A 26,073-nucleotide genomic window follows, 5' to 3' on the forward strand; every position below is an offset into this window, starting at 1 on the left:
TTAGGATTGAACCTTTAATCTCCAGAAGAGTAACTTTTACAACTGGATTTTACCAAGTACCTTATCCACTATGCCATAGGTCTTTGCAGATCAAAATGTTTGTATGTATGACAACTTTGTAAATTTATTTTTACTAAAATCCTCATTATGGTCGTTGCATTCATTCGGCGGTCACTCAAATGCATGCTGTCACATTTGGGGAAGTGCCACTCTTTCCCGTCTTGGCAGAGTACAAAATCGACTTTGAAATCTAATCAAAGATGTTCCACAAAAGAAACGTTGCTAATCTTTCTCTACTTTATTTTTATTTTCATGGTAGGTGCTCAACTAAACTCCAATCTCTACCACACCCACCCATCCATAAAATATTCAAAACCCAAACTTGTCTAGCTACAACCATTGTAAATAATTTTCCTTTCAGTCTCTGTACTTGTAGCTATACATAACTGCCATAAGCAGAGTTTCTTTACAAGAATCACCCATTTGTGGAATGCAATAACATAGAGCTGCTTCCCAACTGACTGCAACATAGTCATTTTCAAGTTCAATGTTAAATTCTTGTTGAGCCATCCTTTTAAATAATTCAATGCTACCCAGTTTCAACCATCGTTTCCACTCCTCAATGTATTGTTTCATCATCCACCTAACAAACTTATTAATCCCTATCCTCGAGTAGTCATTAGGCCTTGATAAGCAGTGTTTCATTAATACAAAAAGAAAAAATAATAATTCAAGACCTGTCTCCTCTTGAGGTGCCAACTTCAGTTAATGAAGGTGGCTACACTGTCTGATAAAGATCTCTGAAGAAATGCAAAGATGTAATTTATGAGATTAAACCTGTAATATATTATCTACTCGCTGTCTCTACTTGGCATTGCTCAGGAGTCTTTTTATTTTCATAAATAATTTATGTGACTAAAATAAGACTTCTTTGCTTGCAAACTAAATGTTATTTGCGTTATAAATAAACATAAAAAATTAATATGTCGACCATATATTTTCTCTCTTACTCTATGAAAGAAAAAAGGTTATTTAAAAAGATGATTTAATGTAAAAAAAAAAAAAATTTCACATCCTCAGATGGGAATTGAACTTGGATTCATATCTTAGCAGACTGATGTCTTATCAACTCGTGTTATTAATGTTATGGAAATTTTTTTCCTTAAGTAACGTTCAACTGAGGGAAATCGTTTACCAAATAGAGAAGAGGAAGAGTAATAGAGTTGAAATTTGAAAAATTAACTCTAATTAGATTTTTTCACAGTGTCATTGGTGGCAGGAAGAGAACTCTCGGCTGTTGATGGGTTAGCTTCTCCAATTCTCTCTAAGGTATAAGAGTAATGAAAACGAAAATTGTTGATTGGATTAAATATGAAATTTAATGAAATCAATTGGAAATGATATTTTTTTTTGTGCGATATATCCCAAAAAGGGATATATTTGTTTGCAGTAGCTGAGGAGTCTTGCCTACAATAATCGAGTAAGACAATCTAACACGTCGCCTTAATGAATGGTGGTCATTGATGTCAAGATTATAAAACATGCTATGGAAACATTGTGTAAGTAGGTCAAATAAAATTCAATTATTTTAAATTCTCTACCCATGTGTTGCTAATCTTGATGAAATAAAATTTCAAATATATTTTTCACCTAAATCATGGAGGCGTCCAACAATAAGATGATCGATCTGGATATCAAAGCTAACCTGTTCTACAGCAGCATACCAATGGGCTTGCTCTATGGGTCAGAGATCAGATTGATTGCCATGTTGGTTTGGTGGGTTGTTTTATGGCATATCAACCCTTTTCAGGTTATTTAATGCCGAATCCAGTGATTTTGAAGAAAAAATTTCAATAGAATATATTTGGTTTTTCTTTTCCCAAGTCGGTTTCTATTTAATCCATAGTTGAAACTCTAACAGGTATTACCACTCCAGGTCAGAGTGGACCTGGGAGCAATGGCAATTAAGGGGTGGCTCCACACTCCCGAAAGCCTGCAAGCTGGGGCCTCACCATCGGATATAGTTTAAGGTCATATTCAGGACCTTGATTACCATGTCTGACTGGCAGAAGCGAGCTGTCATGCAGTACACAATCAGGGTTCATTTATTGTGATCTGTATTCACCATGGAATGGCCAGCGATGACAAATCAATCAAAGAATAAAAAAATAAATATTATATGAAAAATAATATTATCTAATATACAAGAGGCAAGAAGTTGACTGAAAAAACAAATCTGACTCCTGGTATGGCTTTTACAAAAAATCCTACTTATAACACCCCATTGATGATCAACAAAACTACTAGAAACCTTTCTTCTTTGACAGACTGTGCGCATCCTTGAATGTTGAAATAAAAACTACTAGCAGACCTACAAGGCATTGCCCAGGGACCATGAATAAGAAAGTTAATAAAACTGCATGCAACATCTTCCTTTCTTTTAAAACTTGTCTCATTCTATCATGTTGCTTTTTGAACATGCCTCTTTTTCTGACTGACCCTTACTTCTCTCATTCATACGTAAACTTTTGCAACTAGTTTAAGAGAAAGAAACCAAGATTAAAAAGAGAAGAAAAAAAACATCAAATGCTGACTGACAGTTTGACCTAGTTTCAGTGTTCATTTTCGAAGATTTACAAGTAAGAATAAAATTGAGAAGGATGTTGTTGTTGTTTGCTTAAATGCATACTACTAGGCCTGCTCTATGAGACTGAATACTGTGACTGACTGGTAGAAGTGAACTGTCACTCAGCACCACGGAATGAAGATTAAAAGTATTTTCCTCCAACATTTGATCCATAATTTTGCTTTCTACTGACTCCAAGCAAATGTATATTACAGGGCTTTACATTGCGAGTGAAACAGTCGCATTTGGGAGAGATTTTTTTTGCAAGTGGCAACTAGAAATAATAAAACACTTTTGGCGATTGTGTTTTTTTTTTATCGACAATCTTCCAAAGTTCATCTTTTCAACATTTAAAACAATAAAAGGTTTAATAGAACAATATACTCTTTTCTTTTTTTAATGAAGGCTGTTTAAAAAACATCTGAAGAAATTTAAATGTTTATACCTTCGATTCTCAACATAAAATTCAGTGCATATTTAAAATTACACTTATTTACAAAAAAAAAAAAAATACAGAAAAATCTTTATGATGTACGTTCTTGTCACGGAATGAAGCTGTCATATTCTAAAAATCACATGAGTTTGGCTAGTAACTTTTCTATTTGGCTAATAAACGAAAATATTTAGTTGTCAAAGGTCAACTAAAGATAAATTTGTTCGTACAGCCCTCTATTAAATCAAAAGCAAAGGCAGCTTCTTGGCCTTTCCTGCCAGGACGTCCAGAAAGCAATTAGCTTTGATCACTGTGGGAGAAACCCCTCATATCAGACAACTGCTATTCATTCGGACACTCACTTTTTTGTGGTGAGTTGGTTTTCCCCAACATCGTGGGGAAACAAATAAATCAAATGGCGGAAAGCTGATCTGGCCTCCAGCCAACTTTTTGATTGACATCACTAAATTTGAACGCTTTTCACTTCCTATGGCCTCGTATCATAGCGGTAAGATGTCATGTTTTCTTTCACTTTCTTTTCCACCTTCGCGTCACGGGTTCAAGTCTGCCTACTAATACTTTTTTTTTCTTTTACACCTCCAAACACCTGGGCAACGCCGGATACCCTCGCTAGTTATATATAAGGAGTTAAAGAATTTCGCTTTGGTCGAAATGTAAAGAAAAAATAATATATAAATTAAATGAATATGGTTGCATTTTGATTTTTTTTCTTCAATTTCATTGTGATAAATATACACTGATGAAACCTTTTTATAAATGATTATGATATTTTGTCTATCATAAAAATGCATATTTTTGGAATCGACAGAAAAAATTCTTTCATAAAGTGTTTTAGGATGAAATCGAGAATATTTTCTGATTAATAATAATTATTATACACACACATTATATATATATATATATATATATATATATATATATATATATATATATATATGTATATATAAAATGGGTTAATAAATTCCAACGAAAGAAAGATGTATATTTAAATAAGGGAGTAGTCACCAACAATGTGTATTTTTTAACATTATTTTATTATTCCGTGTCTTGGTTTTTCATTGAGAATTATGTTTGGATCATTGTAATAATGTTTTTAAGTCATTGAAATCGTTTACGTACGTTTCAGACGGTCTGATGCGTCCTCGTCAGAAATTATTTTGAAAATTTAAATATATTAAATATATAAACAACACATAAACTGGAAGAATACTTATCCCAACACTGATAAAATTCTCTGTATAAAACAGTTTTTGCACCAATTTTATGTTCCCTTACAAACATTAAAACCAAGATATTATACTAAACCACATATTTAGAATATTTATTCAAATTTTGATCAAAATCCATTACATGATTTGGATTCTGAAGAATATCTCAATTTTAACGCATAAGCTTAAGGAAGCATTAAGAAATTGAAATTCTGTGATCCTTGCTTAATTAGTGTCTGATAACCATGGATCAAATTCAATGCAAATCTGAAATATTTGAATTAGGAGGTTTTACTCTTATTATGCTCCCTAAAACCCTAGAAAATATTTCAAAGAAAATGAAATCTGAAAATTTCATATTAATTCATGTTGCATCCGAGTTTTCACAAAAGGTTTCCACACCTTTTTTACATAAAACAAAATCAAATTAAATATAGTCCACAGTATGATCCCTTACGTCTAGAAGCTGTGTTTCAAAATTAATGATTTTTTTTTTTTTTTCTTTGTTTTTTAGTGGGGAGGGGGTCACTTTGTATTAGTTAAGAGAATGACTTTTTTTTTTTATCGACTCTTACAAAAGTTGAAAACTCCCGATTCTGATTCGTCATCTTCATCTCCAATTGAACGGAACGGTAAAAAGCAGGAATGCAAAAAGATGAGGACATTAGCATGAATAAACAGAATTGCAAGCAAATTTCTAATTATTAAATACAATAATGTTGAGAATGTTTCAGAATTTTTGAAATGAAGATTGATATTTTTGTATTTTTTTTTAATTATTTGCACTACTGTTTTCATCTTGGATGTTTTCTCATGTTTCAGCTCAAGTAACCCCTGACCGGTCTTCAAATGCATCTTGTCAAACTGAAATCGTTATGGAATTTCAAACGGAACCCTATATTCAATCCAGAGAAATTCTGTTAGGCATAAACAAGTGGAAATCTATTATATAAAGGAGAGATGTGTGTTTGTGTGTATTTGTATGTCTGCTAAAACTTTTGTCATCCACATCCAACCAGATCAAAATTAGTATCATCTGAATGGGTAATGCCTCGGATGCATAATATGTGAAAAGTTTTTTTAAAAATTCATTCTATGGCGATCAACTTAATCACTTTTTGGAAGGGAGGGGGTCCCCTTTTTCACGTTACTTTCTTCGTAAGTCATGCACGCGTATGAAACTAAAACTAGGTTTAAAATACTTATTTTGCAACGTCATGATGTCATAAGAACTCATGGCCATGTGAGTAAAAGCGTTTGGCTGTAAATTTTTGCCTTCTTCCCCTCTTTTGTATTTCACGTTTGAGCCCGGACACCATGACTCATTTTTTTTCAGTCACACAGGCACTCCCTGCTATTTTGATTGAAAGATAAGTTGTTTTGATTTATTTATTTTTGGGAGAGGAGAGGGAGTTTTTTTCCAGTGCACGAACAACAAAAAGTGCTCAATATCCGGAGAATAGCTTCTTCTCTGTGTATCCCTTCTGCCAAAATATCTGATGGGGAGGTTGTCACATACTTCTTTTTTGGGGCAACTACATTTTCATGTTTTTATCCATTTTTAAGTGGGGGTATCAACGTTACCCATGATGGAGTTGACATATAATAATTAAAAACTGCTCAGTATGGCAGGTGTGCCCAAACGGAACTTAATGTGAACCCGGGCAATGCTGGATATCCATGCTAGTCAGTTATAAGTGACAATCTTGTGTGTTGAAAATTCAATCCTTAGTATGAGCATCATCATCATGTTTGTTTAACGTCCATCTTACATGCTGGCATGCATTGGACGGCTTTAAGAAATTGACTTCTGAAGTAACCTATCTCTGGTCAGGTCATTATCTATCCCTCAAGTTCAGTTTTATAACTTCCTTCTGTGTTTTCCTTTGCATTCTCTTGTGAAGTGAACTTGCTACAATTACAAATTACTTAAGACTTCTGCCCAATCATGGCTAATGGAACAAGAGCAAGCTACCTGAAAGATTATTTATAATTGACATGACAGAAAGATGTATTTTATGAAATTAATTCCTATTTCAGTCACATAAATTATTTTAAGTTGAAAAGAAAATATGAGTCGGATTATTTTATGCTCGCTTTTTCCTATAATGAAGATGTTAGCTTTTTCACCTAAGCAGCAGCAGCAGCAGTCCTTTTTTTTTTCTCTTCTAACCAACAATAAAATCATATGCAAATGAGGCAGCATCCAAAAACTAAAAAACTCCCGTCTTTTTTATTCTGCCACCTTGTATTCCCAACACTGTTTACATCTGCATAATCATATTATTCTTTACCTGAAGCGTTCCAGATTTGCACGTTACTGCTTCCCTATAGGGAGCAGATACCAACCGTATGCCCTTATTGTTATGCCTGTCAACATCATTACCACGCTACACTCATGGATTAAATAAAAGGTCCTATTCGAAATTCTGTACAGATTCCTGAATTCAACAAGATGCATCTGAAGAAGGCTAGAGGTTACATCGGCTGAAACGTTGTGAGAATAACATCCAAGACAATAACAGCTGTCTGAATAATCCAAAACCATGTCAAAAATATTTTGGCACATTAATGTAGAAATTCTTTGTTCAAAATCAATCAGGAGATCACTGTATTGATGATAATAATAATAAAAGGTTGAAGAAAAATATGCCCAACATGTTAAAATAATCATTTATTATACAAGAATTTACCTAGAAGCAACCGTTCTTCAAAATAAAGGCCATCAGTCTGTACGACCTTCTGCCAACTACGTGCGAGCAATAAGATCGAGCAAGCGTGCAGCAATTCTGACAAACTCAGTCCCCCGTTCAGACATTGCTCCATCTGACTGCAATCTACTCTGATCCATACAGTACTATATGAAGATTTGCCTATTCAAGTGATTCAGTGAAGTTGAATACTCTCGGTTTTACTAAAAATATATGACTAAAAATTAGGCACGACTAATGTACCACTAATTGTCGCTGCTGCTAATTAAAGCAACTCCAGACAGGCGATTGAGGAGTCCGTCAGCATAAAATATCGTAAAACAATCTTGTAACAAAAAATAAAACGAATGTACTCAGAAGTTTCCAGAGGTTATTTTTAGCAAATAAAAAGAAATCTATGCCTAAAAAGATATTTACTAATGAAAACTCCCGATTTTTATTAAATGTTCCCTCTCACATGGGCGATCTACTGAGTCTGTCAGCACAAAAAATCTTATGTTACTAAAATAAACAATAAAACGAATAAAACGTAGTCAAGAGATTATATTTGGTAAATTCTTAAAGACCAAGACATTTTTTTTCTCAATCCAGGGTGCCACTTTTTTTTTTTTTTATCTTTGTAAAAAAAAATAAAAAAATAAATAAAATAAAATAAACAAGTTTATTTCTTTATTATTGAAATAAAAAACAAAATGAATTTCGTCAAAGTCACAACTTTCAGCCTATAGTTTATTTATTTATTTATTTATTTTTTTTGCCAAATTAAATTTTTCAAGTGACCTTTTTTTTTTAAATTTTAATGTTGTAACACAATAACAACGTAAACACTAGAAAATCTTTGTAAGAAGTAGAAATCCATAAAGACTGAGGCCAGGTTTCCGTGTGTCTCTTTTGGAAGAACTACTTTTCCCCACATATAAACATTAGTGTCTAAATGCCTTTGTGGGGAGGCAAGTAGATAACTATTTTTTCTTTTCTTTTTTTGTAATTCTTTTCTGTATTTTTTCTTCCTTCTTTCTTTAAAAATAAATAATATTGCATAAAGCTCCGTTTTATAACGTGACTCCAATTCATTTCTCAAAAAAAAAAAAAAAAGAAAAAAAAAGGCATTTTTTAAAAAGTTTTCTCAAATACTTTTTTAAGTTATCATTATTATCGACTACTGCTTGTTTTTTGTTTGTTTTGTTTTTTTAAATTTAACTCGAAACTGTCGAAGTTGCTTTGACTAATTAAACTCTTAATGACTGAGACAATTATTTTTTTCCCAAAACAGTGTGCCAAATAATTGTCACAGTCTTTAAGGATTTAATTAGACGTACATAAATTGTGTTTAATTTTTAGTCATGCATAATTAGTAAAACCAAAGCACGACTAATCTTAAAAATCAACTTGTTTATTTTTTTATAAAGATTTTTAACAAAAAATAAATAAATAAATAAAAAATTGCACACAGAATTGGAGAACATAATTGTTTCAGTCTTTAGGATTTCATTATATAAATACTTATGTATCCACACTTCTTGCCTTAAGAGAGAATATTTAAAAAAAAAAAAAAAAAAATTTTTTTATAAATACTTTTTATATTAATTGAAAAAAAAAAAAAAAAAAAAAAGAAGATATTTGTCAAAAATAACCTCTCAACTGAAAGTTTGGAGTAAATTCATTTTATTATTTATTTTAATACCACAACAGATTTTTACAATATTTCACACTGACAAACTCAGTAGTTTGTCTGTGTCAAAGTTGCTTTAATAGGAAATCAGCAGCAGGAGCAAACAGTTGTACATAATTTAGTCATACATTTTTAAAAAAGCTTGTTATGTACAACTAAATTTCAACACAACTAAAATGTATGATCGATTCTTGCTGATTCAAGAAAAATTTACACATTGTTTCTATATGACAAACAGCAGGAGCAGTCAGTCGTATATTGGCCGGTCATAATTTTAGTCATATATTTTTTGTAAAAAAAATCTATCATGAATATTTTTGATTCAAAACTGAAAGATTGATACTTTGATAAAATCCCAGAAAAAAAAAAAAAATAGAAATAAAAATTTACAGACCATGGACAGTTATGATCAAGTATTACTTGGACTACACTTATCATCTTAGATCTTATTCTCAGATTTTTACCAAGGATGGAATACTGCTGCCATATCTGCGCAGGATCTGCTAAAAACAGCCTATCCTGCCTTGACAGAGTACAAAATAGACTCCGTGGCTTAGTGGGGGATGCCCTTTTATCTACCCTGCAACCTCTCTCCCACAGAAGAGACGTTGCAAGCCTATCCTTGTTTTATCGTTATTTCCATGGCAGGTGCTCGTCTGAACTCCAATCTCTGGTCCCCCCTCGCCAATCTTTCACGAAAAACACCCGTCTAGCTGAATCCACTGTGAAAAATTTCCCCCACTTTTTATCTGTGCCTAAATCAAAACGTGGATTCCATGAACAAAGCTTCTTTCTTAGAACTGCACGCCTGTGGAACTCTGTTCCCTCTGCCTGCTTCCCACCGGACTACAACTTGGATGTCTTCAAGTCCAACGTTAACAAATTCCTAATGAACCGCCCCCTTAAGTAAACACTTCATCAAATCTCCACACTAACGTAATGTACTCGCAATAACCCCTATCCCTGAGTGGCTTCCGGGCCTTGATAAGTGGTGACCACTGTGTAAAAAAAAAAAAAAAAAAATGTAACCTTTGACTTTTTTTTAATACACAGGGGAAACTTGCTCTCGTTCTATTAGCCCCTTGATTGTTGAGGTCTCTAGATGCCAGAATGTCTTGTACACTAATAGTTTATTCCCTCGGAATACTAGAATTTCCTCTGTTTCCTGCTTCCCTGGCTGCACTAACCCACAAAGGTTTAAATGTACCATGAGCAGACATCTCGCATCTCAACTACTAACAGTTCCGTTAGACATTATCCCAAATAGTAGCTCCTTACGTTCCAAGTGGCAATATATCTTGCTTGGGGGCGAAAAAGAATAAAACAAATTTATTCAAAAAAAAAAAAAAAAAAAAAAAGTCAGGACTGAGTAGATTTTAATAACTCGTAATTTTTTTCTTAATATCACCTTTACATTGTGAATGGTAACCAGGATGTAAATAGTAGTGTGAATAATCAAATTTATCAATCTTCATATTAGAAATGTGATGCCTTTTTCCTTTGAAGAAAGGTTGTCTTTGAATAGATTCTTGAATAAATCAGCATTTAAACAGGACACACACTCACATTTTCCCCCTCAACTTAACATAAATGATTATATATATATATATATATATATATATATATATATATATATATATATATATATATCATAATAGCAGAAAAAGCATTATCCTCTGTAGTCTTCTGTCTTAACTCCTTGAAGCTATTTGATGAATGCTTAAGAAGCTTTCTCTTGGGCCATTTAAAACTATGGAGAACATGATGTATTCAAAGGAGGGGAGCGGGACTCTGATTAAAGCAGTTTCATCTAACCAATAGCATAAAGTCTGAAAATAAGACTTTTTTTAAAGTATGGTTTTCTGTAAAATTTAGATTTTAAAAAAGGTGGGGGACAAAAATAAAAAAAAGGATGAAAGCTGTTTTATATAAATTAATTAATGGATGAAATCTGTTTTATATAAATTAATTAATGGATGAAATCTGTTTTATATAAATTAATTTAATTTCTGTCTCAAAAGTTATGAAAATGGCCCCAGGGATTTTTTTTTTTTAAAGATAGGCTTAGGCAAAGTATTATTTAAAATTGCGGTCACATTTTCCCAGCTGGATCCTGAGGGTGCTAAGTGACCCCAAACCATCATCATCTGTTGTCTTGCAATCTGTGAAGAAGAAACATGAAAAGTTCTCAAAACGGAGGCTAGCTGTAAGAATAATAGTAAAAAAAAAAAAAAAAAAAAAGGTTAAGAAGAAAAAGTTTGATTAATATATGTGCAATAGTACGAAAAAATATACTTATGGAAAAAATAAGATTCACAAAAATGTTTGTGTTTCATTCCCAAGGGAAATCATCAGGAATCAAACAAAAGTTTCTGCATAGCTTACTTGCCATAGGTATATTTGTATATTACTACTAAGCTCTGCACATGTATTGAGCAGTGTTGAAGTAAATTTGGAAAAATATATACATAATATATTATTTTATAATCTAAGAAATATATATTTCAGTTTGACTGTAATTAATTTTTAGCAAGGTAATCTCGCAAACAAGTTAGCTCCATAGGCTTTCCAAAATAGATACAAAATATTTTGTTGTAGATAATGAAGAATCCTAGTACAAAGAGCTTTATGTTACATTTTTTATTGTTTATGATCGATAAAATGTACAAACAAAATGAAATTTGTAGTTTATATTTAGCCTATCCAAGATTCGTCAGAAAACAAAAAGACTGAAATACATTTCAAAAGTATAAATTCAAAAGATTATATATATATATATATATATATATATATATATATATATATATATATATATATATATATATATATATATATATATATATATAAAATTCCAGGTTACAAATGAATATATATATATATATATACAGTGATGATCATATTTATTGGCACGGTAAAATAAAAGTTAAATTTTGTCTAATAAATTCTAAAAAAGGGATTAAATTAAAGAAAATAACAAAGTATATTATGTATTTTAACTGGCCTTTCCGATGCAGCAATCGGATTTTAGAAAAAATAAATAACAAAGGAACAACAAACATAATTGCAAAAAACCCTTGTTCAAAATTATTGGCACGGCTTTGTTTTTCTTTTAGTATCAGTATAATATCAATCAATTTCCGGTTTACGTGCTTTCTGAACTTTTTTATAGCCATATTATGCTTGTTTAACGCTAATTCAGTGAATAATTTTTTTCAGATAATTTTTAGATAGCGATTTATTTAAACTATTATAAGTGATAATTTTCAATCGCCATGGTTAAAACTAAGGAACACAGCGAAGACGTCAGGAAGCTTGTTGTAGCATGCCATACCAATGGGGAGGGTTATGATAAGATTTCAAAGAAGCTAAACCTTCCCAAATCCATTGTTAGAGCCATAATAAACAAGTTCAAATCGCAAGGCCACGTTATGAGTTTAGAGGGTAGAGGGAGAAAAAGGATTCTTTCCCCAAGAGATGAACGGAAAATTGTTCGACAAGTAAAACAAAACCCAAGGATCTCTGTTGGGGAGATTGTTGATGAACAGAGCACCTCTGGAGTGAATGTATCTCGACATACAGTTGGTAGAGTTTTGAAGAGAGCTGGTTTAAAAGCATGTCGTCCGAGAAAGACTCCCTTATTGAAGCCTATGCACCTGAAAGCAAGGCTAGCCTTTGCAAAACGTCATATTGATAAAGATGTTGCATTCTGGAAACGTGTTCTATGGACTGACGAAACGAAAATAGAGTTATTTGGCCATAATAAAGTGTCTTATATTTACAGAAAATCTGGCGAAGCTTTCCTGCCTAAGAACACCATACCCACAGTGAAGCACGGTGGAGGCAGTTTGATGTTTTGGGGATCCTTTGCTGCCTCTGGACCAGGGCGACTTGTTAAGGTCACAGGTAGCATAAAAAAGGAAGATTATGTTAAAATATTGGATGAAAACCTGAAAGACTCTGCTAAAGAGCTCTCACTTGGTCGTCGTTAGTGGTTCATGCAAGATAATGACCCAAAGCATTCGGCTAAACTGACTAAGAAATGGCTTGAGGACAATCATATTAATGTTTTGGAGTGGCCATCACAAAGCCCAGACCTTAATCCAATTGAAAATTTATGGAGAACATTAAAATTGAGGGTAATGCAAAGGAAGCCTAAGAATCTTATTCAATTGGAGGATTATTGTCAGGAAGAGTGGGCTAAAATTACTACTGAAGAGTGCAACAACTTGGTTGTAAACTATGAAAAGCGACTGAGGAAGGTAATCAAGGCCAAAGGCTATACAATTGATTATTAAATAAATCGTGCCAATAATTTTGAACAAGGGTTTTTTGCAATTATGTTTGTTGTTCCTTTGTTATTTATTTTTTCTAAAATCCGATTGCTGCATCGGAAAGGCCAGTTAAAAATACATAATATACTTTGTTATTTTCTGTAATTTAATCCCTTTTTTAGAATTTATTAGACAAAATTTAACTTTTATTTTACCGTGCCAATAAATATGATCATCACTGTATATATATATATATATAATTCCAGCAACAAATGAAATTTTAACGAGGCTAATGCAAGAGTGCTCAATACCTAAGTACGGCAAGATATACTATTTATTTGTTTTACATATGCCGCTACACATTCATGAGTATGTTTCGGTCAGCCAGTTACAAGTAACTAGAGACCTCTTCAGACGATATTGCTTTTGTATAAGTTATACAAAAGTGAAGTCCATAATGAAAATTTTACAGGAGTTTCCAACACAGGATAATCAGCAGGTCACATCACGTGATATTCAGAATAAAGCAAGCTAACGGCACCTAATATATTTGAAAGGGAAGAGAAGGAAGAAAAAAAAAGAAAAAGTATATATTAAAATAGAGAGGGGAAAAATTAGGTTTCTAGTTACTGACGGAAACATACTCATTACAGACAATCTTCTTATATTTGTTATTTATGTTTCAGGCATACAATTGTCAATTACTTCAAATTCTACCCAGTCATGGCTGATGGAAATTTACTCCCGTGAATTGAATAAAGGGTTCCATTTGAAATTTTGTGCCCATTCTCAAGTTTGACAGAAAGATTCCCCGTTTTATAATAGAGAAAGGTCAAAGGTTACATTGGCTGAAACAGGAATAAAAATTATAAGAGTATCTGCTACATCTCCCCCACCAACGAGAGACAGCATTCATATTGAAATTGTTCAGGCATGTTGGTTAAAATTGTTTGCTACACTCATGAATGTATAGTGACATATAAATGCTTGATAAATGAATATATATATATATATATATATATATATATATATTAGTGAGGGACGATTCCAATATTTTCCTCGATTTTGATAAAATTACTGATTCCGATTCTTTATAAATCTCTAAATATTTAACTATAAAAATGTTATTTTGTCCTGATTACCGTAAAAACACATTTTAAATGTGCTTATACTTTCTCAAAGGTAAAAAAAAACACTTGTGAAGGGGTGATCTGATATTTTAGTCTTATTGGAAGTTTAAATCAATAAATATTTATTATTTTATTTTTACTACAATCATTGGAAGATGTTTCTTAAATCAAAATCAAATAAAAAAGATAATTCAAGGAATTAGTTTTGGCATTGGAAAATAGGATAAAATTTTTCTGATTCCGATACCGATTTCGATATCCCAAAAAGCTCCGATTTTTCAGATTCCGTCCTTTTGCAAGTAAAATCCGATCCCTCATTTTGCTAAATCCTACCCTCTGATGAGAAGGAAAATATTTCTTTGAAACTCGGCGGATTAAGGACTATCCGCTTATTTTGTGCTTCCTTTTTAAAATGAAATATATTTTTTAACATGTTTTATTAACTACTTGTTCTTATATATATATATATATATATATATATATATATATATATATATATATATATTAAGTAATGTGATTGATAATTTAAAATGTAAAAATCAAATTATAATTAAATTAAAAATTAAATTAAAAATCAATTTCACAAGAAGGAACAACAACAAAATCAATTATCTGTACGATCGTTTCAGAAAACCGTGTTTTTATTGTGGTAGAGATCAAGTTACGGACAATAATTATTACATATAGGTTTTTAATAAACAAGGTCTCCTCGTCAGCAAATTTTAAAGGGTTTTTATTAAATCTAAAAGACACTATAAATAAACCTAGCATTAAAAGTAAGGCAGATGTATCTTTTAGTTTTTCGCCTTTTGAAATCAGGAACTATGGTTTTAACCATAGTTTGCTGAGGAGGAGACCTTGTTTATTAAAAAACTATATGTAATAATTATTGTCCGTAACTTGATGTCTACCACAATAAAAACACGGTTTTCCGAAACGATCGTACAGATAATTGATTTTGTTGTTGTTCCTTCTTGTGAAACTGATTTTTAATTTAATTTTTAATTTAATTATAATTTGATTTTTAAATTTGAAATTATCAATCACATTACTTAATATTGAATTAGCTCTAGGATATTTACCTATCGAGCTTATTATATATCTAAATTACAACGAGCACTTTTTCTTTCCTGTATTTTAATAAAACTAGTAATTTCACTGTTACATTAAAATACACTCAGCTCTTTAGACTATTGTTCTAATCTCCTTTAAAATATATATATATATATATATATATATATATATATATATATATATATATATATATATATATAAGAATACATACATAGTAACAGCAAATGCTTGCATTGTACAGAACAGTACAATATAAACTTCAGAGTCATAAATAAATCTTGTTAAATGAATATAAATTTGAAAAGGTGCCATAAAAAGTAAGATCAGACAAAGGTTTCTCACTGGGGACCATGTACCGTTCCCCACTGGGTGGGTGAGATTTTTTAGAGCCTATAAAGAAATTTGAAAATGGGGGGAGGGCACGAGAGGTTGAATGAAAATTTAGGAAGCACAAAAATACAGATATGAAGTATCTGGTAATTAATAATTATTTAAAATGTCTCTAAACGAGCAAGGAATTAAGCAATAAATATAAATGAACATATGAAATGAAATTACATTCATTTTATTTATTGCAGACTGTTAGCCTTATCTTCTAGTTGTTATTTCACAACGTTTCGGCCAACTATTCCTTTGACCTTCGAGCAAATAAAATAAATGTATAAATTGATAATCGTAAAAGGATCCCAATAATATAAATGAAATTAATCGATGAAAATACTGTTGGTTAGTTGGTTGGTTGTTTTTGTTTTATGGCATATCAACCCTTTTCAGGTTATTTAATGCCGAATCCAGTGAGTTTGAAGAAAAAATTTTTAATAGAGTATATGCGGTTTTTTTTTTTGGTTTTTTTAAGTCGATTTCTATTTAACCCATAGTTGGAACCCTAACAGGTACTACCAGTCTGGGTAAGAGTGGACCTGGGAGCAATGGCAATTAAAGGGTGGCTCCACACTCCTCAAAGCTCGCAAGCTGCGGCCTCACCATCTGATATATATCATATCGGATCATATCCAGGACCATAGACTGTTGGACTATCACTCAAGTTAATAGTGTTGATTTACCTTCTCTTGATGAGGTTAGACATAAAGTTACGTGTGGTTTTGAAAAGTCAGCATACTAGGATAAACACTTAGGTTGGTGAGATTTTCAGAGACCACAAGACCAAATTTGAAAGTGATGGGTGGGCACGAGAGGGTAAAAGGAATTTTAGGAAGCACAGAGTTATAGATATGGAGTATTTGATAATTAATAATGATTTAAAATCTCTCTAAACCAACAAGCATCGTAAGAAACAAGCATTAAATATAAATAGATGAAATGAAATTGATGAAAATAGACTGTCATTTACATCTAACACCAAAGTTGGCACTTGAATTTGCATGGGAAGCCATAACTATAAGATATAACCTTAAAATAAACAAAGGCTACCATCAGCAGATGCAGTGTAAACAAACAAATTGATAGTGCACCAAACACAGATCTGACTGCTGGCTGTCCAGTAAAATAGTTTCACAGCAGTGGGATTATCAAGTTTTCCCTACATGATCTTGTTCAGATTAAAAGTGATGCTGGACCATCAGTTACCGTAAAATCTGTATTATATAAAAAAATTATGAAGATATCTTTTTGACATATGTTTTCTCTGCGATAAAAGCGTTGTTTAAATTGAAAATTGAAAATGTATTGTTTAAATTGAAAATTGAAAATTTAAAATTGAAAACAATTCAATAATTTAAAAAGCCAATTCAATAATTAAAAAAATAAAAAATAAAATTTTTTTTTTAAATATCTGCGTTAAATTGTTTTTTTAAAGTTACATTTTCAATATAAAAAAATTAGTTTATTTCAAATAAAATAGATATTTATCAAAATAATAAATATTCTTTGTTTTATAACTGAAATTAGTATTTCGATGTCACGGTACTATCCACACTACAAGCTTAGATGCATTTATGTTGAGAGACCGGATGAAGGGACAGATAAGGACTGAAGTTGACATGAAAGAACCCATCAAGAAATTGCAGTGGACTTCAGGGAGCCATGACCAAAATAAGGTTGAGAAATACTTTAGACATTAGATTTAGACTCTTAGAGCATTTAAATGTGATCAAATGATATACCTCCATACTGAACGAACGGGAAGAAATTTGAAATATTCTTAAAATTTATAAATCAATAAAAAAAAAAAATAGTAAAAGCAGAAAAAATATCAGAGAAGTATTGAATTTCAGTAAAAAGAATTTGATACTTCTTCATTAATAAGCAAATTATTTGTATTACAAATATTACGATGAAATTTATTGTCACTCTCTCTCCCCCTTCATTTATTTGATGAAGCTTACCCTAAAAAAGATATTTCTGTTTTAAAATGATTTCATTTGTAGAAAGATAAATGCTCGAAAAGTATCTTACATTAAGCAAAAAAATAATAAAAAGGCAACTCATAAAAAATATTACTTAAAATTGAAACAAGTTAATAAAATATAAATAAAAATAAAAAAAAAATTTTCGTACAGAATTGATGGAACTTTTTCTCTTTTTTTAAAGGTTATTTACATATTTATAGATCAAGATGATTTTTTTTCAAATATTATCACTTGTAAAGTTATTAGATTTAAGAAACAGTTTCAGGTTTTGCATGTATCTAAAAAAGAATGTTATTAAATAAAAGCACATTTAAGTAGCTGAAAAATGAAAAAAAAAACAAAAAAAAAACATCATCTTTGAATTCAAGAATATTTTCAAGAATTCAAAAAAAAAAAAGAAAGAAAATTAATATTTATTTTAGAGAAATTTTTTTCTCGTTTTCTTTAATTAAATTTGGTAGAAGACACATTGTTCTTAATTCTTTGGCATTTTTTTAAATCTAATTTAAAAAAAAAAATCATATGAAAAAGTTTTCATAATCAATTATGACCCGTCCTTGGAACCAGTCAATAGTGAAACATTAAAACACTTGTGATACATTCCTTCTCTCGTTTATATGCTCACATGCATAGAAATAAATTACTTTAAATTTAAATAAATAAAAATAATTTTAATTTATGAAAACAAATGTCTAAAATAATTTAGTTAGAGGCACAAAGTCAGATATTGTCATAAGTTAAGAATCATGGCACCAGCAGACATGGTCTGATAACCAAAAAGTTAGTCAACCTAATTTATACAAATACTAGTTGAAATACTCATCACAGGAGGAGTTCATGACATTGATAAAGATTTTGAGGTTTTAATAAGTGCTAGAGGCCACAAAATATTTGAACGCTAACACAAATTCTACGTCTCTATAAAGCCACCATTCACTTATGCATGAAATATTGTTGCCATATCTTGGCTGGTGCACCAACCACTAGTATCTCCCTGTTGGACAGGGTACAAAAAAGAGTCTCTAACCTAACCTTCCACACTGTCTACCAAGCTCCAGCTCCTGTCTCATCACAGCAATGTGCTTCCACTGATTGTGCTCCGATAAACTTTCCGAACTTGTTTCCCTCAATGTAAATACTGCTGACAAACCTGACTAGCAGCAAAATGTCACTTCTTCACTGTAGGAATTCTAGGATGCCAAAAAACTTTCTACTCTAATAGCTTTTTTCCTTTCCTGCAGGTCTTGGAATTCCTTTCCTGCTCCCTGTTTCTTTGACTGTACCAGCATGAAGAAATTTAAATATAATGTGAACAAATATCTTGCTGGATGTCCCCTATAAATCTAGCCCTTAATCACAGTTACCCATTACATCGCCGCAGCATTCTGCTTTGTTTGAGGCATGTGTACATTTGTTTATCCAGAGCTTTGTTCAACATGTCCACATCACCACAGAGGTTGCAACACAGAGCTCACTCTAGTTTGGGCACACGCAGTTTCAATAGCGGAGAGTCAGAACTGTCATCAAGATACACATGACAAATCTACCAAACTATAACCATATCATTTATCTGCATCCTCAGGAAGACCAAGTGAGCGGAAGCCCCAGCATTCACTTGCATATAACATGGTACTACGGACATAATAGATGTTGCAAACTTAACCTCGAGTAACAAGTGAGAGTGAAGGACAGATGAAGATGGGAAGAAGCACACAAAACTTGACCTTCCACAGAGATAGTTTCAGTAGGGATTAATCTACCTCACATCCTATTGTATCTCCTGTGAACTCATATAATTTATCTCCTCCCAAGCCAACAATTAACACTGGTTCAAAATTTTTATATAGGTGACAATTTCAGAGCACTGACACATTCCATAGCAATAATATAATTCTGAGAATTATGGATAGCTCATACTGTAATAAGCATACATTAATACACTTTCTTCTATATATATATATATATATATATATATATATATATATATATATATATATATATATATTTAAACATAATAACAGAAAATATTACTACGATTATTGCCATCCATAGATTTACAAAGTTTATTTTCGGAATGAAGCACGGATTTTAATAAACCATCATTTTCCTAACTACAATTAATCATTAATTTACGCTGTTACCACATGGTGTAATTCATGCTATCACAAAAAATAAAATAAAATAAAACCTACTCCAATTTAGCAATGTTACCACTAAATTAGGCACAGAGATGTATGGATGCCCCATATGATAATAAACAAACATTGATAAGCATTTTTCCATATTCATTTAAACATGATGACATGATATATTTTACTACTTTATGTTAATCATACGTTTACATAGCCCGTTTATTTAGTTTTAAAACAGAGAACAGATTTTAATAAACCATTACTTTTTAAACTACAATTCAGGTACTTTACTTACTTCCGTATATTAAAAATTCTATTTAATATTTGCCATTGAAATAGTTTCCTAAATAATTCTCTACTGAATACAGCAAGTACAAAAAAAAAAAAAAGAAGCAACAAAAACAATGTAAATTAAAACTTTTTCCAATTTAGCAACATCATCATTAAATAATCCAATGAGACATATGGATATCCCATATTGTTAAATCATTCTTTATATTCCACCCGGGCAATGCTGAGACATGGATCTTGCTAGTTATATAAATAAAAATGTTTGACCAGTGTACTTGGTTCTATCGGACCTACACATCATATTTTTTTTATTTATTATTAATCAATTATTTACCAAAATAAAAAATACAATAGCGCAAAGTATCCAAAATAGCTTTTCAAAAAATCCTATTTAGAAAATGATTGAATTATGAAATTAAATTCTCCACAATGCATTTCCGTTTCTTAATAAACAAGTCAGTCACTTATATATATATATATATATATATATATATATATATATATATATATATATATATATATATATATGTATATGTATATATATATATATATATATATTATTCCTTAATTGGAATTCATTTTTTTTTTTTTTTTTTTTTTTGAGATGAGCATTATATATCAAAAGATCAAAAACAACAACTAATAAAGATGATAATAATAGTCCGAAATAAAAATAAATCAGTCACTTTAATCTAACGTTAATAGTTGGTAAAAAATTAATCACTAAATTAACCGATGATTAACCATCCTGTGGTCATATGATCTGGGACTCAAGCAATTAGGAACAAGTGACCACTAACAAATGCAAACTACTTGTTGTTTTTTTGTTGTTGTTTTTTAACTAAAAATAACTAAATAAATAAATAATAATAATAATAATAATAATAACAACAACAACAGTCGTCGTCGGTTTAATGCCTGTTTTACATGTTGCCATGTGTTAAACAGCTTTTAGAAACTGATTTCCAAACTAACCTATCTCTGACCAGGTCTTCATTTAGCTTAAATTCATACTTATCACTTCCTCCCATCTTTTCTCTTGGCTTTTCCCAACTAATTAACTTTGCTAACTCGACTGTTCTACATTTACTAACTTCACAAACACTAACACGTTTTCAACATGACCACACCATCGAAATCTGTTCTGCACACATCTCGCTATACTGTCTAAATTTAATCTTCATCTAAGGTCATTAGATCTAAGCCTATCTTTAAGACTCATATTACACATCCATTGTATTATTCTCATATCATTTCTCTCTATGCAACACATGTCCTCAACCCTCACTAGTCAGGTTTCACTTCCATATATCATCATTCTACATAAACATTCTTGATAGACTCTTCTCTTAGTCAACAGAGGTAATGCTTTGCTGGTTAAGTCAATGGCAGAAGTCCCATAAATTTCTTATCATATTTATAGATTATTAGCGGGACCTGTGGAAATTCCACAGGGCACTGATTCATATGTAATATATTGATGTTGTCATTCTGTAGATATTCAACGTAAATGGATATGCTCTGATATTATTGTAGCTATTTTGTTAAAGCTGCAAAAGTATCTATCCACGTTAGCAAGGATACCAGGTGTAACCATACACTTTAAATATATTTTACTTCTTGCAGATTTTGTATATATTATTATAGAGTTAATGTTCTATCGATTTTTATATATTATAAAGTTGCGATTTCAAAAATAAAAAATATTATATCTATATGACTTGGGTTCATCCGTTTGAATCAAAACCGAATCCCAAACTTATATATATATATATATATATATATATATATATACATACATATATAACTTTAGTTCCTTCAGCTATAACCAAAACCAAAACTTATGAAGAATTCTTGATAAAATTATTTAAAAAAATAGATTATTAGAGTGTCATGACTATAATCGAAACCGAGACCAAAACTTATGAGGAATTCTTGGTGAAATTATTTATAAACAAAAACAGATGACTTAAGTGCCATCAGCTTTAATCGAAATCGAAACCAAAACTTATGAAGATTTCTTGGTAAAATTATTACAAGAAATGGAAGTACATAACAATTACATAACCCGGATATAAGCGTGAGACAGAAAATAACACACACGTTATCGTATTAATATATGGATTATTATTATTATTATTATTTTTTTATCTTAGCTTCAATTATTGGGTCAAGAATATCAACATCTAAAAAGGGTTTTTGAAAACATTACAATAAAAAAAATCTAATTCTTTTATTTAACTTCTCCGAAATTTAACTAATAAAAGCCTTTTTTAATCAACTAAAAGTAGAACAAAGAAATTTGCCATTGAGCGCACCAAATTTATTTTTAAATCTGTGAAAAATCCTATAAATGAAAACTGTACAAAAATATTTAAGACGTTGATTCACTATTAAAAAGTATGATTTTTTTTTTATCTCATGAAAAATCATAATGGATCATGTTTTTTTAAAGAGACAGTATTTATGTTTCTAAAATAAAGATTAAAAAAAAAAAAGAAGAAAATGATGCAAAGAAAGAAAGACTACACTGGACGTGTGTATAGAAAAGAAAAAAAAAACAAATTAAAAGAAGAAAAAAAAAAGCAGAAAGCTAAGAAAAAATTATAAATAAAATAAAATTTCCAATCACTTTTCAAACATTTTGGTTGGTTGGTTGTTGGTTGTTTTTGTTTTACGGCATATCAACCCTTTTCGGGTTATTTAATGCCGAATCCAGTGATTTTGAAGAAATTTTTTTTTAATAGAATATTTTTGTTGTTTTCAAGTCGGTTTCTATTTAACCCATAGTTGGGACCCTAACAGATACTACCACTCTGGGTCAGAGTGGTCCTGGGAGCAATGGTAATTAAAGGGTGGCTCTACACTTCCCAAAGCCCTCAAGTTGGGGCCTCACCACTGGATATAGTTCAAGGTCATATCCAGGACCCCCATTGAGGGACTTTTACCCTCTGCAGGGAAGCAGTCGGCGTATTCTAATGCCCCACCGACAGGGCCCAAACATTTTGGAAATAATCGAGACTTTTAGATGTATCCATTGTTCCGTGTGTCACACATAAACGACTGTTAGTCATTCATAATTTTCAGAAGTGAACACATACTAAATCGATACATAAATTAGCTTTGAAATATAACAACCGTTAAAAAGGTCAACATTGCGTCATTTCTTAGTTTACAGGTGAAAATTATTTATAGTAAATATAAACATTCTACTTTTACTTAAAATCAGGTTTTAGTAGAAAGAAATATTAAGGGTATATGTCATTATTAGCTACGATCAGGAACATGGATAAGAAAATAAAAGTTAAGAAAAAAGAAAGTAGGACTTTTTTTTTTATCCCCCCCCTCTCTCTTCATCCTCAATCATGCGACGTTTTCAACATATATCTCCCTCTACCTGTCTATGTCTGTCACTCTGTTTCATGATATTTATTTCTCTCCCACCGTAAGAGATAGGACACTAGGCTCAAAAAGTGGTAATAACAAGTCAGCACCCCAGAGGAAGAGCACTCTGACCCTGGAAAAGATGCCTGTGCAGCCCCGTTGCTATTCCTTGGCAGAAGCTCCTCCAGCAATTAGCAATAAACTAACCTCTTCTCAAAGAAAGGTAAAACCTGGGAGAGTGGACCTCCTAGAACTGCACAGAACTGGCATTACATTGCAATCAACAGGGAACAGGTCATTACAGGAATGGTCTACTCTGTTGATTTTGAGGCAAGAGAGGGGAAAAATCCCTCTGGCTGTCACTGTTTCAATTGATGCCTAAACTTCACAAACTGCTTCACTGAAGATTTCGACATAACGTTCTCATTTGAGATCCCTGGACCTTGGCATTGATTTCCAGGGTTTGTAATAAATGCGACAACGATATAGCAATTTAAGAGGAAATTCTGTCTAGGTGTGGGATCACTGCATCCTCTTCTATGTAAATTTCTACCACCCTTTCTCTACATGAAAACTGAAGCATGCTCCTTTTAGTTTTTGCCAAATTTATTAAAGTGATATATAAAAAAAAAACAACTTTTGCAACTGATTCAATAGAAAAGAAAGAAGAAAGCAAGAAAGAAAAGAGTCATCAGAAAACGAAAGCTTAACCTAGTTTCAAATGTTTTTTTCTCTCAAACATTTACTAATAATAAGAGACATTTTTGTTTTTTTTAACTCTTTATGCACTGATTTCATCTATAGTAATCTCACAAGTGAATAAATGTTAGAGCATTTTTTTTTTCTTATTTTAGCCTAACCAGTTTGGGGTTAGACTGAAGCAAAATATGTAAGGCTTCTAAAGGTATCTTAGCAGTTTCTGAGTTTTAAGAGACAGAGATATGACTTTCCCTTACACAATAGATTAAAATCTCAATGCCTAACATATTTTACTAAAGTAATTCATTTTCCATTTCATTAAAAAAAAAAATGTACTAGTCATTATGTGCTTCTTCTAAGTTTATTTGCAAAACTAATTTGTATTATTTGGATTCACTGGACTACTGTTCTCATCTTGAGTGTCATTTTCACAATGTTTCGGTCGATGTCACCTCTGACCTTCTTCAGGAGTATCTTGTCGAACTCGGAATGCTTTCTTTCGAACTCAAAAATGCTGTCTAAATAGGGGTTTTGAACAGAACCCTTTATTTACTTCACGGAGGTAGCATGTTCTTGTTCCATCAGTCATGACTAGATAGAGTTCCGAAATAATTCACAATTGTATTTTTCAGTCGCTTACACTGAAAATTGAACCTTCAACCTTCAGGAGAATATCACTTTTACAATTTATTTTTCCAACTACTCTAACCACTGCGCCACGAGTCCTTGCAAAAAATGACATTCAAGATGAGAACAGTAGTCTGATAAATCCAAATACGAATAACCAATCCGCATCTAAAAAATTCAGAAACGCAACACTATCTAATTTTTTTTCTTGCGGCGGGTGGGGGGTGGGGTGGGGGGTGAAGACATTTCCTTAATATATTTGAAGGTGTTAAATATGTTTCTTTTTAATATTAACTAGTAGGGAAACCCAATGTTGCTCAGGATTGAATGATGATCAATGAATGCATCACACACTCATATCTTTATTCTCATCAAAATCGGTTAAATCGTCCATTTTTTAAACAAATTGATTGATTGACTGCTCTAGTTGGGGACCTATCATGGTACACTGAGAGGAAGCTTCACATGCCTCCCCGCAGTGACTTGGTCCACAATACATTGTAGTCTAGTTATTGCACTGTAGAGAACCTACTATTGAGTTTATCAAATTTTTTTCTATATAATGGCTTGAATTAAGGTTTAAAATGCAAAAAACAAGGATGATAGATAATTGTGCTCTAAACAGAAACATTCATTTCAGATGTGTCCCTGTCATATAAAAGAACCTGCTGTTGATTTTATATGGTGGACCTTCCTGCTTGTGCTGTGGTAATGGTTTTAATTTAAGTGTATAATGAAAAAGTCAGATATCATGGTCCAATTGTGCTTTAAACAGAATATTCATTTCGAACACGCCCCTGTCATATCAAAGAACTTACTGTTGATTTTATATGGCGGGTCTTTCTGCTTGTGTGGTAATAAAACTTCTCAAATGTACTTCTGATGTTAAGCTGTAGAAGGTGTTAACTTTGATCAAAATTGGCTGATTCTTTCATCGGATTTTTTCGATTATCGATATTTATCAAAGACATTCCGATAAAAAAAACCTATCTAAGAACATTACCAGATATGTAAAGTACATTTGTGTTAATTTTTTTAAAACTCAGCCCGATCGTTTCAAGAGTCCATAAGGAACGAATGAACTCACACACAAAATTCCTTTTATATAATAGTAGAGATATTATATATAAAGTTAGACAGTCTTTTTTATAATTTTTGTCATGTATAGCTTTCTTCCTATAAAATCAATGCTGGTGTGTTAGTTTTTCTTATGGATTGTTGCTGCATGTTAAGGACAATAAAATGTAATTCGATAGTTCCTTCCAAAAAATATTTTGAGTTAAATTATTTTCATCTAGACACCATATTAAAAAAGACATAATTTTGTATTTGTTAATACAGTTACTTCCCATTTTTTTTTTTTTTTAAACAAAAATATTTTTGAAAAAAAAAATGAATATCATAATTTATAAGATAAAACAAAAA

General features: G+C 31.3%; 1 protein-coding gene across 6 annotated transcripts in view; it reads right to left on the reverse strand.

Moving 5' to 3' along the window:
- Positions 1–26,073, reverse strand: part of LOC145260440 (ras-related protein Rab-4B) — a 235,647-nt gene that overhangs the window by 76,889 nt on the left and 132,685 nt on the right. For 3 of the 6 annotated variants that reach the window (XM_080118451.1, XM_080118449.1, XM_080118450.1), the window contains one exon: positions 10,768–10,833. The exons of the other annotated variants lie outside the window; for them this stretch is intronic. In XM_080118451.1, the coding sequence (XP_079974577.1) occupies positions 10,768–10,833 (66 nt within the window). The remainder of the gene's footprint in view (positions 1–10,767; positions 10,834–26,073) is intronic. 6 annotated transcript variants of the gene reach the window in all.

The sequence above is a fragment of the Euprymna scolopes genome, chromosome 36 (assembly GCF_053919585.1).
Source record: "Euprymna scolopes isolate OS-2025 chromosome 36, ASM5391958v1, whole genome shotgun sequence".
In the NCBI taxonomy this organism is placed as follows: Eukaryota; Metazoa; Mollusca; class Cephalopoda; order Sepiida; family Sepiolidae; genus Euprymna; species Euprymna scolopes.